This window comes from Podarcis raffonei, chromosome 9, assembly GCF_027172205.1.
Source record: "Podarcis raffonei isolate rPodRaf1 chromosome 9, rPodRaf1.pri, whole genome shotgun sequence".
Lineage (NCBI taxonomy): Eukaryota > Metazoa > Chordata > Lepidosauria > Squamata > Lacertidae > Podarcis > Podarcis raffonei.
In genome coordinates, this window is record NC_070610.1 from 3,225,732 (window position 1) to 3,242,574 (window position 16,843).

At 46.1% G+C, this 16,843-nt stretch overlaps 1 protein-coding gene across 3 annotated transcripts in view; it reads right to left on the bottom strand.

Annotated features, from left to right (window-relative positions):
* Positions 1-16,843, bottom strand: part of NSG1 (neuronal vesicle trafficking associated 1) — a 53,544-nt gene that overhangs the window by 3,637 nt on the left and 33,064 nt on the right. The window contains exons 1-4 of one of the 3 annotated variants that reach the window (XM_053402050.1): positions 14,472-14,520; positions 13,758-13,912; positions 7,117-7,233; positions 373-483 (exon numbers count right to left, since the gene is read on the bottom strand). In XM_053402050.1, coding sequence (XP_053258025.1) covers positions 373-483; positions 7,117-7,233; positions 13,758-13,886 — 357 coding nt within the window. In that variant the 5' untranslated portion in view covers positions 13,887-13,912; positions 14,472-14,520. Of the gene's footprint in view, positions 1-372; positions 484-7,116; positions 7,234-13,757; positions 13,913-14,471; positions 14,521-16,843 lie in introns of those variants that run through there. The other 2 variants (XM_053402051.1, XM_053402052.1) reach the window with 2 other exon arrangements.

The following is a 16,843-nucleotide window of genomic DNA, read 5'->3' on the forward strand; positions in this document are numbered from 1 at the left end:
TAATCAACTAACATTATTTCATTGGCTGACACATATTCTGTATTCATTTTCAGTTCTCTGAACATTGATTGGGATATTACCAAAACACCCTCCACAAGTGCACAGGGCTTCTGTTACTGTTCTAAATTATGTAGAATATTAGTGCAAAATAGCCTAGAATTGAGCGGGACAGAAATAACATGTTCTCCCTGCCTTTCATAATTTTGCAAGTTCCTCAGGTCGCCTTTAGTTTTTAACCTGAACTAAACCCCAACCTCTTTGAACCATTCCTTTAGTTTTCATTATTAGTTATTCCCCTAAAACAATACAGATGATCAATACATTGGAATCACTGTGTTCTGTTGTTGCTGGTTTTAGAAAACTATGTATTACCTTGAAAATGAAACCTTCTGGACAGGTATGGTCATATTTGTAAACCTTGTAGACTACCAGAAATACAACACATGTCAGGAATGCAAGGGCGAAAAGGACCAAAACAGTTACCTGCAAACAGACAATATATTATCAACATACTTAGCAAGACAGTTTTCTGTTTATTGCACACTGTTCACCCCCCCCCCAAAAGCCACTCCAGAAAATGATGGAAAGTTCTGAAACCTACCAGAGCTCCAATTCATGCCGCGAAGGAGCAGGTATATACTGTGCACCTAAATTACCATGACATACAAGTCCATTCATGCTGTTGCCCAATTCCTGTGATTCTTCCCCCACAAAAGAAAGGGCAAAGAGTCTGTAAAATTTGTCTCTGTGCACCAACATCACACATTTCTTTAGATCAGAGATGGAAAACCTGGGGCCTCCAAATGCTTGAACTACAACTTGGCTCATCCCTGACCATTGACCATTCTTGCTACGGCTGATGGGAGTCGGGGGTCCCAACAACATCTGAATGGCCACAGGTTCCCCATCCCTACAGGCTTGTGCCTCTATTTCCACCTCATAAATTGGAGCGAGGGCTTGGTGTGTCAACTGAACTTAGGAAAAGCACAGCATCTACTTCAAAGCAGATTTTATTAAGTCAATTCTAGCAGCACAAGAGAGTGTCTTTCCTCTTTGCTAACAAAGAGTCAAATGATATGTATTATGGCTATACAGTGTGCTTCTTAAGCCTATTTTTAGCCTTGCTCACTGCAATTGTTCTGGTAAAATGTTTCACACCAAACTCTGAATGCCAGTACCTGTTCAAAGGCTGCTCTTTATGTTTCTGGCTTCATTCAACCCCAATGAAAAACCAAATTGAGTTCAGGTACTTCTTCCCTGTTCTTCTAAAGATGGAAAGCTCTACCCTTCAGCAGAGAGTTTGCTCCTGATAGGCAGGCAATGCCTGGTGGGACAGGTTCATTACTGCCTACAGTGGTACCTCGGTTTAAGAACAGCCCTATTTACGAACTATTTGGTTTACGAATGCTGCAAAACCAGAAGTAGTGTCCCAGTTTGCGAACTTTACTTCGGTCTAAGAATGGAAGCCGAATGGTGGAAGGGCACTGGCAGCAGGAGGCCTCATTAGGGAAAGCACACCTCGGTTTAAGAACAGTTTTGGTTTAAGAACGGACTTCTGGAACGGATTAAGTTTGTAAACTGAGGTACCACTGTATTTAATAGAACTGGTGTCTTCCACATTTCATCTGCTCCCCAACAATACAGAAACAGAATCCCTTATGGACCTAAGTCTATAAACCACACAGTGACTGCCATGCTAATAGAGCTGAAATTGCTCATTTTATTGACAAGTCACCTGTGTTCCATTTGCCTTGATTTACCCTGGAGAGGATTATCCAAGCTGTGACTTATCTTTGCGTCTGGTGATAAGGGCTCTACTCTGTTTTTGATCACTCTTTCATAAGAAAATGTCATGAACATACGGAGTGTCCTTTTAGATTCAGACTCAGTCCTGTCTATATTCCACTGAAAAGCGGGAGAAGTGAAGCGATGAGCAGTTTGTCCAAGTTCAAGCAGTCACAATGCCAAAAAGATCCCCTCCTTCTTTTGGTCATCTGAAGTCTTGCATTGGGAGGATGGGGATTTACACTTGGCTAGTCAGAGATGCCGGAAATGTACTGTGTTACTGTACTGAGGGTTCCTAGCCCACTCTTCGAATTGCCATTACCATAGGAAACAACAAGAGCAACAATATTCCAACCATTCAAATTGGACAGAACATCCAGAACCGTACAGACAGATTAAATTCCCAGAGATGCTTGACTAGAAAAGAGTGATGTCTTTTAATTAAGGTAAAAGTAATGTATTTTAATTTTTGAAGAACTCCCAAAAGACATGGGAGCCTTTCCCATGAAATTCATTCCTCCAGGAACTCATGGGCAGGGCAATGTGCTTCCTTCCTGCTACACAAAGGAGGGCAGTGGAGTTCTGAGATGAAGCCACACCATTTGCCCAGTCCTCTTGGCTCTTCCATTACTGGAGTGGCTTGGAACCTCAGAAAGCAATGGGCACTTTGCTGCAGTAGCCTATGAACCAGGTTGTGGGCTGCTTGCTTGTCTCTTGAAGGCCTTGCTAACAGATACCTCTCTGGATGCTTTCTGCCCTCATGCAAAGATCTTCATACAATGATGCAGAAGTCACTGTGTTCTGTGTGGTGGGAGTCCTAACCCAGACGCTAATGGACTGGATGGAGAACAATAAACTGAAGCTCAGATTGCATTGTGGGGTCAGGAAAACCCCCAGAACAACTTGCAAGGGTAGGAGAGAGGAGATCAAAATACTCAGGGAGTCTGTCCCCCCCTCCAACAGGAAGCAATCCTGAGTGAGAATTGGCCACCTTAAAATGCTACAAGCAGTGTAACTGAAACTTACAGATTGTTGTGATTTGAAAGCTTTAGAATGAAAAAGGATACATATAATTGGATAAAGTACGGATTTCCTCTCCTCCCTTTTCCTTTTCAGCATCAAGATAAATCCTGCAATTCTCTAGGGGAGCAAAATCCTACAGCAAATTCTCTCCAATGTATCCGTTACTTAGCAGCCAAACCAAACAATCTAATACCATGAAGGTAATCCCAGTGTGATAACCATAAAGTAATATCTAAGTGACAACGGGTTTTTCATGTTCCATCCACTAGTACATAACAATGCAAACATTTAATAATCCTCCGAGTATATATGACTCGGGAGTTGCTTTTTGTTTATTTTCTTCTACCTGCATGAAATAGCTGTCTTCAGCTTTTACATGCAGAAACATCCTGATTTGCTTTTTATGAAAGTTGTTGTTAGATTATATTTCACAATGCAACTTTGAAGTCTTAATCTACAAAACACTATGCTGCATTTTGTACATGTTTTAGGAATGTTACACACACAAAATGATCTAGAAACTACAAGAACTCAATTCTTAATTGGACCCAGGACATTGGTTAAATTGAGGTGTCACAGTAAACTGTCATTTGAGCTCCCAAGCATGCAAGAGGCAAACCATGGCTTGGCCTTGCTTGTTATAGAGGCATGTAATCATAGAATTGTAGAGTTGGAAGGGACCCCAAGAGTCATCTAGTCCCACCCCCTGCAATGCAGGAATCTCATCTCAAGCATCCATGACAGATGGCTTCATCACCCTTCAGCTCACTTGTCTCCTTCCAGAATTGTTATTATTTATTAAATTTGCATACCGCTGTATACCTGTAGGTCTTACGGCGGTTACAACATAAAATCACAAAATACATAATAAAAACAACACTTCCCCAAACTGCTCTGAATTATTGAGAAATACTGTGTGTGAGATGCCTATATTTATCTCCCTTTGGGTCAAAAAGTAGCTGGCCAAGCCATTTTGGGTTGGAAGACTCACCTGAAGGGAAAGTGTTAAGCACCCCTTAATCATTACTGCTGTTCCAGTTAGATTCCTTCTCACCCCAAGAACTGCATTTTAGTTTAAAAACAACAACAACAACCTGCTTAGAGATCACCCATCTCGCAGAGTTTCATCTAAAAAGGTAAAGGGACCCCTGACCATTAGGTCCAGTCGTGGCGCTCATCTCGCTTTATTGGCCAAGGGAGCCAGCGTACAGCTTCCGGGTCATGTGGCCAGCATGACGAAGCCGCTTCTGGCGAACCAGAGCAGCGCATGGAAATGCTGTTTACCTTCCCGCCGGTGCCTATTTATCTACTTGCACGTAGGGGTGCTTTCGAACTGCTAGGTTGGCAGGAGCAGGGACAGAGCAATGGGAGCTCACCCTGTCACGGGGATTCGAACAGCCGACCTTCTGATCGGCAAGTCCTAGGCTTTGTGGTTTAACCCACAGCGCCACCTGCGTCCTCAGAGTTTCATCTAGTTTGGCACAAATGCAGGTAGGCTAATCTTAAACTGTTCTTATAGGATATGAGTTCCCAGCTTTTTTGGGAGAGTGGACACATTTGGAGTGTTGACAAAGAGTCGTGGGTATAGGGACATTGGGGGCAGGGAGCACCCTAATTACAAAATGGCTGCTATGGCCAGTCATAGAAAACAAGGTAAAAAGCCAAGTCACTTGCCTCAGAAACTGAGTGCAAGGCAGAGGTCGAGTTTGAATTCCATTGTTTCCACTAGTCACTAGTGGAAGGACCAGGACACATTAGTGATATGTATGCTGCTCTACAGAACCACTGATGTTAAACAAGCCTCAGTGTCATGCACATTCATTGGCACATTCTTTTTTGACCAACTACAGGTCTGAACCCAGACAAAAAAACCACCAGTCTTAATTATGGTTTACTGGCACTTCAATAAATTATAGTTAAGATGTTAGTTAAGATGTTAGTTAAGATTAACTATATTAACTGTATTTGAGTTGGGATGACACAGCAAGCTGAAGTTAATCAAAATGGAAGTGGAAGATTCCCATCTCCTCCTTGCAGCTTAGTTTATTTTCTAGTCCAATGATAACCTGACAAATGGATAATAATAAAACTAAAGTTTTCTACCAGTTGAAAACTCCCACAGTGCAGCATGTCATCATTACCACCAGCTTCAGCTATTTGTTTGGGAAGAAACTCTTAAGAAATAACCTTGCCTCAAACCTTTTGCCAGTATCTGTAGCTCAGTTGGTTAGAACATGGTGCTGATAACACCAAAGTTGAAGGTTCAATCCCCATACGGGACAGCTGCATATTCCTGCATAGCAGGGGGTTGGACTAGATCGGGGTGGCCAACTCCCAAGAGACTGCGATCTACTCACAGAGTTAAAAACTGGCAGTGATCTACCCCTTTTTCGAGGGTTCGGGTCAAAGATGTTGAGTTTTTTCAGGGAGGAGGGGAGCCACAGTTGTTCAGCTTCTTTGGGGGGAGTCAATGATCTACCAGTGATCTACCGCAGACATCCAGTGATCTACTGGTAGATCATGATCTACCTGTTGGACATGCCTGGACTAGATGATCCTTGGGGTCCCTTCCAGCTCTGCAGTTCTGTGATTCTATAGCTATACATGGTTGCTTTCACCACCAATCTTAGCTGTTGTTGTAACTATGCCTTCCTCAGGCCTTTTGCTTTCTGAATGGAGTTGCACCAATTTTATAGGCATTGACTGGGTATCAGATATGAATTGTGTCACAGCACAATGCTATCCATTATGTGTATCCTTTTAGTGTTACAATTTTGCTTTGCTTCCTTCCTACCAAGAAGCTCACCTGTCTATCTGCTATCTTTGTCCTAGGTAATCTGAACTATGAGAAGGTTAATTTCTCTCTTTCTTTTTTTGATCCTCTAAATTCCAAACACTTGCCAATGACTCAGTACTTTTAAATCATATTTATTGTCTAATCTGGTGACAATTGGGTTAGCAAAGCTACACCTTCTTCCCGATACAGCCACACTGTTCCAGGAACTTTTAATGGGTTTTTGATGTTCTGTCCCATGTTGGTTTATGCTCATCTGTTATGCAAAGTCCAAAAAAAATGTGGTACAGAAATTGTAGGCACCAGCAAGGCCAAGTCTTCTCACTCATTATATCCAGTAGGAGGGATTTCACCTCACTGGTACAGAATAAGGGCTGCCTCAAGATGCATGCCAAGGATAGCAACATTCAGAAACAGCCCTAATCCATCCTCACCTTCCAACAAAAGCTAATCTTTTGTTTCTCTGCTAACCAAGAACATCCAATCTTTAAAAGAAAAAGCAAACTGACTTTTGGCCAGCCTTTCAATCAGCCCTCCAACAATTTCCAACCTGGACAGGATTTATCCTTCGCTACTGATCTGCACTTGCAAGTTTACAGTATTAGAGAACAACAGTTTTCATGCACCATCAAATGGATGATAAAAACCAGCAAATTCATAAGTTCAAACATAAAATTTCTGAGACAGTCTACTGACCAGTGCAGACCCTAAGAACAAAGGAATAAGGAGGAGGGGCATTTAAGGAAATTAAAGTTTACATGGAAATGAAGGAGCAGAGGTTCAGAGAGCTATCCCTTTATGCTAAATAATAAAAAAAACCTCTAGATAAACAGACATAATCCAATAGGGAATTATCCTGCACATGCCATATTTAAACACACAATTCCCATTAATTTAAATGAGGCACATGCAAGAGACTATCCTGTTGGTCTGAGCCCTAAGATTTTGCATACAGGTCTGTGGGGCTTTCTTAGAGCAATATTGGTCTAATAAATAATAATAATAATAATAATAATAATAATAATAATAATAAATATTTAATTTCATTTATGAATCGCTTCTCATGAGGCTTCCCAAGCACAATTTACAATGAAATAAAAACATACACAGAACAACTGCATATATAAAACAGCTAAAACTCTAGCATATATAAACACAATTAACATTTTTCTTTCAAAAACAGCAACACTTCTATAAATCTATTCAAATTCATCCGATACCAGATGGGATAAAAGTCTCCACCTAGAAGGCTTGCTGAAAGAGGAATGTCAAGAAGAGGCACCAAAAAGACAATATTCTGGCAAAGGTTCCACTATTATTCTTCCACCAAAGAACTAAATATTTTAATTCCTCACTTCAAACTTCTCCCATTTATGCAACCATAGTTGTGGGTTGTTGTTTTTTGTTTAGCCACCTGCGAGGCCCAAGTGAGCAAGATGATAGGTTCTAAATACAAGAGAATAAGTCAAGCATCTGTTTCTTTATGCCAGAAATAAAGTTATGATATGACTTACCTTAAACCGTTCTGAGACACCTTCAGTGATACTGACTGTGAACTCAGCTATTTTAGGAGTACGAAATTTTCCTTTCTTGCGGTCAGGTTCATATTCTGTTTTTGTCTTGACCACCACCTTTGCAAGGAACATCAACAGGAGACCAATTACCAGCTTGATTGGTGCAGCCAAACTCTCAAACATATAACAATGCAGCCGTCTCTCCCTTTGTGCAAGACTTGCTCATTAAATATAGTTTGCAGTGAAGGCAAGTGCCACAAAACAAACCTGATGAATCCAGTTCTGCAGCTCACCCACTCACACGTCAGAGGCATCGGGGGGAAAGCTGCTCAAATCGTGATTCAACTCATCACATGCAATTCCGTCCTCAGTGACATGAACATTATGAGCATAATCTACCAGAAAGTTCTCCTGTGAAACAGTTCCTGCTTGTTTCAAGTGGGGTTTGCTTGTGCAGGAAACGTATCCATGGGTGGTGATAATATTTATGTGCCAGCTTTCTCTCAACGACCCTCAAGGTATTAAAAAGAGAAACTTACTAAAAAGAAGAGCCAACAAAAAGCAAATCACAATAGCTGAACGCAGCAGCAATTCAAATTAATTCAAAGGGTTCCCTTAAAAGCCAGGTTTGGGTTACTGTACTTCCTAAAAGCCAGGTTGCAAAGTATCATGGCAAGGCCTCATCTGCTGAATGAAGATCTTTATGGGGAAAGGTCACCCTTAATGTTTTTGATGTCTCAAGGATCTCCCGCCACTTTTTAAGCAGCTGCATAACATGTGCCTTCTTCTGCCACTGTATTGGGAAATTATGAACGCAGATTATTTCTGGAAGCAGACGCATGACAACCACCTCATTTATGCTGCTTTTTTATCATTAATTTGACATCAGGTCTTGCCCTTACCTTGGTGTCATATTAGGCCATCATTCAGGTCTCTAAGTTAGGTAAAGGTAAAGGTACCCCTGCCCGTACGGGCCAGTCTTGACAGACTCTGGGGTTGTGCGCCCATCTCACTTAAGAGGCCAGGGGCCAGCGCTGTCCGGAGACACTTCCGGGTCACGTGGCCAGCGTGACAAGCTGCATCTGGCAAGCCAGCGCAGCACACGGAAACGCCGTTTACCTTCCCGCCAGTAAGCAGTCCCTATTTATCTACTTGCACCTGGGGGTGCTTTCGAACTGCTAGGTTGGCAGGCGCTGGAACCGAGCAACGGGAGCGCACCCCGCCGCAGGGATTCGAACCGCCGACATTTCGATCGGCAAGCCCTAGGCAGTGAGGCTTTTACCCACAGCGCCACCCGCGTCCCTGCTCTAAGTTAGGTACTGCCATGCAAAAGGAAGCTTGTGTTTTACCCCCAGTGTATAAACATCCTTAGGCTGCAACTCTAAACATCCTTACTCTGTTTTCAACGGGGCTTACTTCTGAGCAGACACCTGCAATTCCAGTGGTGTTCACGTTCACCTCAATGTGCTTAAGGTTATAAATCTTCCTTAAACGCTGGGTGGCTTAAATTGGGGGTGGCCAACATGGCACATGTGCCCACAGCAGCATTCCATGGCACCCACAGGTTTCCTTCCCCAGCATCCCCCCCCCAAAAAAAAATCATGCTTGAAAGAAGCATTCTGTTGTAGCCAATATAATAGTCTGTGAGACATGAGGGGTTGTGTGTGTGCTGCCCATGACAGCTTCTCCAGATGTGCAAATGTGCCCCAAGAGGTTGGCGAGCCCTGACTTATATATATATCCTTGCAGAATACCTTTAAAAATGGTGCTGTTTTCTAGAATCAGAAAGCTGGACAGATTCAAGGTCTATGAGGAGCTCCTGTGCATCATGACTAAGAGGTTAAGCTATAAACTGGGCAGCTCAATAGCACTGACCCACCTTTGGTTAAGCCTTTTCTTAAAGGTTCCTTGAAATAATGGGTTGTACACCGTGCCATTCTTTGGTGAGCAAAACATCCCCGGCAGGCCTTTGTCTTTCTCCCCTCCCCTCTGCAGCCCCCTGTGTGCCTCAAAATGTGCTCTGGAGGGTTGGGGAACCCTATGGAGGGACCACAAGCGGAGGTCCTGTGACACAAGCAGAAGTCTGCTCAGGCAACGCTGGGCTCCAACCACTTTACAGGAAAGACTATATAAACACCAAGTGTACTATTATTGCCCTTTCCAAACTCACTGCATTGGGCAGAATTTGATGATCCAATACCATATCAGAGAAGGACATGGGGTGGCATTCAACTAAGTTTTACTCAACTGTTAAGTCCACTAATTTCAATAGTAAAACTTCAAAATGCCTCATGAATGAGGAAACCTGTTGCTACACCATGCTCTTTTCCTAGGTAGAATTTCCCCATAAAATTAAACCTCGAAAAGCCTCCTTTTTAAAATCACATCACTAGCAAACAGCACTATATAATGCAGAGGTGAGCAAGCTTTTCTTCTGCCAAGGACTAGGCTCTAGCGGCTGGAAGCAAAGGTGGGGAGGGGGCTACCTGCCATTTCTCCCTCCCTCCCTGGATGCTGTTTCTTTCCCTCTCCTGTCTCTCCTTCTCACCCCCCCCTTTCTCTCTCTCTTTCTGCCACCCCTCCTGCCATTTCCCCCTTATTTTCACCCATCTGAAATCGGGCCAAGAAATCATGCTGAAGCCATGTTCCTACCTCTGCAAGTGTGTTAATGGAATTGCATGAGGGACATCTTCAAAAATGAGGCAGCTGCAAGGCCCCTCTTGAAGAAATCCTTCCCAAGTTCTCTTAATTTTTTAAAATAGCAACCAGTGGCAAACCTTCCTTTCTTGGTCAAGATGCTCAAGGTATTCAGTGCCTTTTGCAGGCAAGGTGGTGGCTGTTCATCTACTGGCATTCCTGGATAACACGGGTTTTCTGATTTCAGTTCTGACCTGGTTTGGGACAGAAATGGCTTTTTAGCCATTGGTCACTGCTCACTTTCAGGAAGTAAAGATGCCTTAAGCGGACTCAGATAACTAGTACATCTAGCTCAGGACTGTTGGCTACCTGATTATTTGTGCAATGTTTCCAGAGAAGTAGAATGACTCCAACGATTTACTGAGCAATCAATGTGATCTGTTTGCAGGGAGGTTGCATGATGTTGCCTGAAGCAACTGTGAACCCACATTTTCCTCATCACAAAAAGTCTGATTTTGGGAGGAAACAGGTTTGCTAGGGAAAAATACTAATCAACTTCAGTTGTGCCAGGCATACTTGCTTTCAGTGTCTGGTTAAGCTCTTAACTGCGGAAACAGTTAAATGGTTGAAGGGAATTAAAGGGTTATCTGGAGGACCACAGGTTCAGCATCCACCATCTAGAAGGAATTAGGTACAAGTAGATGCACATGCAAAAAGGGAGTCGCAATACACAGTATCCCAGGAGACGAATGAGCCCAGCTTCTTCCTGCATTCAGAATGCAGTGACACAGTTGAATGATAAAAGTCTATTGTCCTAGCCTATTGTCTTTCTCCACCCCTTCCATGCCTCAAGCTAACTGCCTTTATTCTATTTTTCAAACACACACACACACACACACACACACACACTAAACTGAATGTCATTTTTTGCACTAGTTGCTTATTTGAAAGCCACCTAAGCAAAACCATATGAAATCCTAGCCCAGAGAGGGGCGTGGCCTTGTGATATCTCAGGGAGCCAGCCAAGATTGGGTTTCCTCAAGCTTTGGAATGAATGGAAATTGCACACCTGAGAACTAAGCCAACTTCAAAGGTGAATGTGTTATGAGCCAGTATTCCAGGTTTTGTTTTTAAATAGTAGCAAGCTGGAAGAGACCATTTTCATAAGGACCACAATGCACAAGGAGGGGAAGTGTTCATTCTTCCCCCATCACAACTCTAACCAAAAATCCCCCATTAGCCTTAGGAAGAAACCTCTTGCTCCTGCCAGTGCTAATAGACAACTGGGTGCCATGTGCAGTTTGACCCTGATCATTATCAATGGGCTTCTACAGGGGGTTCCCCACTTAAGCTATCTATGTCTGCCTGCACATACGCTTGGGAGGCACATGCTCCCAGCATCGCTACTTGGCAACCATAAGGCAGAGGAGGCAACATCCATGTCCGCAGCTGCTTTTAACCAAAATGGTTCTTGGGGTAGATGCAAGCGGCAAAATGGCTGTTTTGGAAAAGGGAGAGACGGAGCAGTGGGGGTCGAGGGACAGGACACAGGGGCATCCCTCGTGCTACCATGAGACCAAAGCAAGTCACACAATTTCTGATGAAACTGTAGCCTTCTCAGTGTGCAGCTACCCATCAGCTTTCAGCGGGGGCACATCTTATTGGGCAGAGGTACTGGCTGACAAATTCTTGCACCGCTGCCCTATGGACCACGTAGTGGAGAGGGAATTTTCAACAATGGCCTGGGTTCAGGATGCCCTGTTAAGTGGCAGAAGGCATCGCATATTCAAGTTGCGTGGGGTGGGACAACCAACAACCAGGACCTGGAGCTGGAAGGCCCATTTTCAACTCAGCTGTAGGGACTAGTCCAGGGGCAGGCAAACTAAGGCCTGGGGGCCGGATGCAGCCCAATCGCCTTCTCAATCCGGCCCACAGACGGTGCAGGAATCAGCGTGTTTTTACATGAATAGAATGTGTCTTTTTATTTAAAATGCATCTCTGGGTTATTTGTGGGGCCTGCCTGGTGTTTTTACATGAGTAGAATGTGTGCTTTTATTTAAAATGCATCTCTGGGTTATTTGTGGGGCATAGGAATTTGTTCATTTCTCCCCAAAAAATATAGTCCGGCCCGCCACATGGTCTGAGGGACGGTGGACTGGCCCACAGCTGAAAAAGGTTGCTGATCCCTGGACTAGTCTATGCAATGAAAGGAAGGATTGTGAAGCCTATGGTTTAAACACTTCTTTTGTGGCTCCCAGGGTGAAGAGTGGATGGAAATTATGCCGGAGAGAGCTGGCATCAGGAGTCCTTGTTTATTATATGGACAAGTATAGTAGGGGTGGTAGTCACCGACTTCTACGCCTAACAGACCTAGAGAAATTAACTTAGTCAAGTTTATTAATTTCAATGGGTTTACTATGATTAAGAGCAATATGATTATGAAAAATCAGCCTGGAACCCAGTTTCCAGATGTACTTGATGCCCAACTGCCGATTACATTATTTGGCAGTTTCTGCTGAAGAAGAAAGGGGAACACCCGTCAAAAGCCAAAAAGAGTAGCCAAAAGCCTTTACTAGCTAGCCCAACTCAACAACATTTTCCAGGGGACATGTCAAGATATGCTCCTATCCCATATACAACCTTGTCATCTTCTTTATTGGAGAACAAAATTATGTAGGAGCAACAACTGAAGAGCTGGGCTGAGTGCAAAGAGGGTATCTGGTGGGCAAGAAGCCACACCCAGGGATGTGAACAAAAGCATGTAGAGCAGCTGCAACAAAGCCTTTGTGTGTTCTATGTTGCAACAACCACAGCTCTCAGCTCTGCTATTCAAGGCTTCCAGGGCCCTAAGTATATCTACAGATTCCTTTTCCAAGCATTGCTTGCAATTTATCTTTACAAGCTAGTTAAAAAGGGCCAGTACCTGCTCTGGGTGGTCTCTAAAGGATATTTTTATTTAAATTTGTAAATATCGTCCTGCAGTTCACATAGGACTTCATTTTTTAAAAAACAAACAACTATAATAAATAATATGGAATACAATAGTAAAAATTATTGTACAGTAATAAAAAGACAAAAGCAGCAGTTAAAACAACTGAAATTTAGAAGCCTGGGGGAATAAGAAAGTATTTGCCTGGCACCAAAGAAATAACTACTTCAGCACCAGACACCTGGGGAGGGAATTCCACAAATCCAGTGCCACCAAACTTATCTGAGGTTATTCCAGTGTAATTGTCTGGGTTCCCCAGCCCACAGTCCTAAGAACTATAATTTTGTGTGGGTGCTGAGGATTCTCTGCTATGGTTTTTCCCTGGGAAGAGGCAATAACCATGAAACCAGGTCAAATCTGTAGCATAAGCTATGAATCCCTTTCTGTCCCTAGAAAAGTATCACTTCACTATGTTGGTAATGTACTGTAATTGAACCCATGCATGACAACCACGTTTTACATGTCCTTTAGAGGCACAAGCATTTCTTGTGAAAGCCTCCTTCCTATCAGTCCAGGCAAGAGGTGAGGAAGAGCCTCATGGGGTTGTTCTCTAGGGAAATCTAATGGAGAAGACCTGAGAGTATTTTTGTTCAAAAATATTTCTTAAGCTGCACTGCAAACCCTGGAAAGAAGAGGACAACCTCATTATTCAGAATGAACTTATTATTCAAACACATAGGGATGAGGTTGGCAGCAGGTTACTGGCTAACAATGGAGGATTTGGAGATTCAGATGCTGTAAAATGGAGTAAAAAGACACAGAGATATTATATGACTGAAACAGATGTACCAGATATATGATACTGTAATTTATAAGGTTCACAGGAAGTAGCAATAGATTTAATTCTCAAGGAAAACCTTTAAACTATACAATTGTTGGTTCCGACATATTTCTCAAAACCGAAAAACCTGGTTTCACAGTGTTGCTTTGCGAGCCTTTGTGACAGACATTCTTTTGTTGTTTGCCTGAGATCTGGGTGCGATTGTCAGGGGTGGAAACCAAAAACCGACTGTACCTTATCAGGAGGTGGGAACTGTAGTTGATTGACATCCAGGGGTGTGATCAAGGGGATGGTGTCAAATCCATCCTCCAAGAGGGGCTGCTTTGTGCTCTTCTCGCTAAAATTATTTCCCAGCTTCACCATTTTCTTTTCCTGGACGAAAGGGAGTCCTGGAAAATGCACACGTGCGGAAGCGCAAAGGACGGGTCACAAGAAGACTCTGCACCAAAAAATGGCCAGCCTCCCTCCCGATCCGAGACCACTTGCCACCTGGGGGGCACGACCAACCCCACTTTCCTAACCTGTCAACCATGGAGGGCTGGGGGGGGGAGTGCGCTCCTCGATCCCTTCCTTCCCCGCAATTCGGTGCGCAGCGAGAGAGCCGCTTGCGCGGAGCCTGCTCTGCCAGTTCCAAGGCTGGGAAGGAGGCAGTGCCTGGGCTGAGACCCATTTCGCCCCTCTGGGTGCCCCCCCCCGCAAGCCCTGCCTGGCTTCCCTTTCTGCTCTTCCTCCCTCCGCCCCCGCCTCCATCACGGCGCCCCTCCTGGGCTCCCTTCTCCCCGCATCTTCCTCCTCTCCCTCCTCCCTCCTCTGCCCCTTTGTCCTCTCTGCCCTCCTTCTCCGAGGCGCAAGGACTGCGAAGGGGTCCCCGCGGCTGCCCACCCCCGGGGCCCTGCCGCGCTCTCGCCCCCACCCTCCTCGCCCCCGGAGCGCGGCTCTGCGCCTCACCTCGCCTCTTGCCTCTGCGGATGCTCCTCGGCTCGTGGCTCCCCCAAGCCCAGCACGGCTCTCCGCCTGGCCTCCTCGGCTGGAGCTCCGGCTGCAATGGCGGAGCCGCACGTCGGGTCTCTCGCCTGTCGCTGGCGAAGGGCTGGCGGGGAGCGAGGGGAGCGCGCGGCCGAGGGAGCGGCGCCGGGTTAATGGGCGCGCGGCGAGTGGCTCCTTCCTCCTCCTCCTCCTCCAGCAGCAGCAGCGCCTCCGTCGTGACGCAGCCCGCGCGTCGCCTCCCCCCCCCCAGCCCCAGAAGCACCAAGGAGCCCCCGGGCGACCCACGCCCCGCGCGCTCGGGCTGCGGCAGAGGGAGGCAGCGGGCGGGCGGGCGGGGAGGGCGCACGGCGGACGGAGGCTTTTGCAGGCTGCGGGATGGGCAGAGGGAAGCTTGGGCGAGGCAACCGCGGAGCGAGCGAGCGAGCGAGGCCGGCGGGCGGGCGGGGGTCTCCCGGAGCGCGTGCGCCTCTGCTGCCGGCGCCCCCCTGCACCACCCGCAGTATTGCTTGCACTGGTTTTTATCTCACTCGGGTTTATTTCTTGTAGAAACCCCGGGGCGGGGTGGGGGGCTTATTACTGCGAAAATGTCCCCTGCTCAAAAGGAGGGGACCCTAAGGCTCCCCCAGGAGAAAACAAGCGCCGCAGCCAAACAAAGGGAAGCGGGAAGCCGCCTGCCCAGCGGAAGGGGCTGTGCGGGGCCGACCCTCCCGACCCCGGGCCAGGCTCCCGCCCCCTCCCCGGAGCGCCTCTTCCGCAGCAGGAGCTGCTCGGGTGCCTCGTCCTCCCTCCGCCGGCGGCGCCTGCCAGCACCGTGTCGCTTGCAGCCTGGAGCGGCGAGGGCGAGGGCTGCGCGCCCCCCCGGGCCCCGAGACATTGAGTGCAGAGAAGGGGGCGATTTGCCTGCAGCCCCAAAGTGGGACAAAGCCCCGCACGAGGCTGGGGGGCGCGCTTTGCCTCTTCCTCCTCCACTTTGGATAACTTGGGCCGTTGTCTCCTTTTAATGCCAACCAGGGGGCCGGGAGCCAGCTGCAGACCATTACATGTTAAGCTGGCTGCTAGCTTTAGAACTGGCAACAGGGCACCATAAGACGGGGAAGACCCTCAGAATCCTAGAATCATGTAGTTGGAAGGTACTCCAAGGGTCATGTAGTCCAGCCCCTGCAATGCAGGAATCTCAACTCAAGCATCCATGACAGATGGGCATACAACCTCTGCCTAAAAACCTCCACAACTCTGGAGGGAGCCTGTTCCACCATCCAACAGCTCCTGCCACCAGAAAGTTCAGGGTGTTTAGTTGGAATCACCTTCCTTGCAACTTGAAGCCATTGGCTCAGGCTCTATCCCTGCAGCAGGAGAAAACAACCTTGCTCCCTCTTCCATGTGACAGCCCTTGAGAGATTTGAAGATGGCTCTCTTATTTCCTCTCAGTCTCCTCTTTTCCAGGCTAAACATACCCAGCTCCTTCAAGGCTCCTCGTAAGGCTTGGTTTCCAGGCCTTTGATCATCTTGGTTGCCCTCTTCTGCACATGTTCCAGCTTGTCAACATCCTTCTTAGATTGTGGCGCCCAGAACTGGACACAGGACTCCAGGTGTGGTCTGACCAAGATCAGGACCTGGATCTGGAGACTATACTTGTGCTGATGCAGCCTAGAACAGGATCATCTTCTTTTTTGCTGCTGCATCCCACTGTTGACTCGTGTTCAGCTTGTGGTCTACAAAGACCCCTAGATCCTTTTCACATATACTACTGGCAAGCCAGGTGTTCCCAATCTTATATTTGTGCTTCTGATTCTTCCTGCCTAAGTGTTAAGTATAGAACCTTACATTTGTCTCTATGGAAATTCTTTTTGTTAAGTTTGGGCCCAGTTCTCCAATCTGTTATGGTCATATTGAATCCCGATTCTGTCTTCTGCAGCACCAGCTACCCAGCGCTGTTTGGTGCCCTCTGCAAATTGGATGAGCATCCCCTCAATTCCTTCATCCAAGGCATTTATAAAGATGTTGAATAACAGTGGGCCCCGGGCACGTAGAGACCTCACACACATTGATATCTTGTGTTTGGGCTTCTTGTGAGCATCTGGCTCACCACAGTGGGAACACAATGTTGGACACAATGTTAGAAGAGCACTGCTGGGTGAGGCTTAAGTTCTAACCATGGCAGGTTCCCATGTATGGTAACTGGAGGCAGCAATGGGCTTGGAAAGAAGATGGCACTGTTTTTATGGCACACGAGACCCAGCACATCTCATGGTAAAAATTAAAACACGGCAAAGGACACCTGCATGGGCTAGTTGTGTTTCATCAGCAGGTTAGCTAATGAAATGGATCTATCA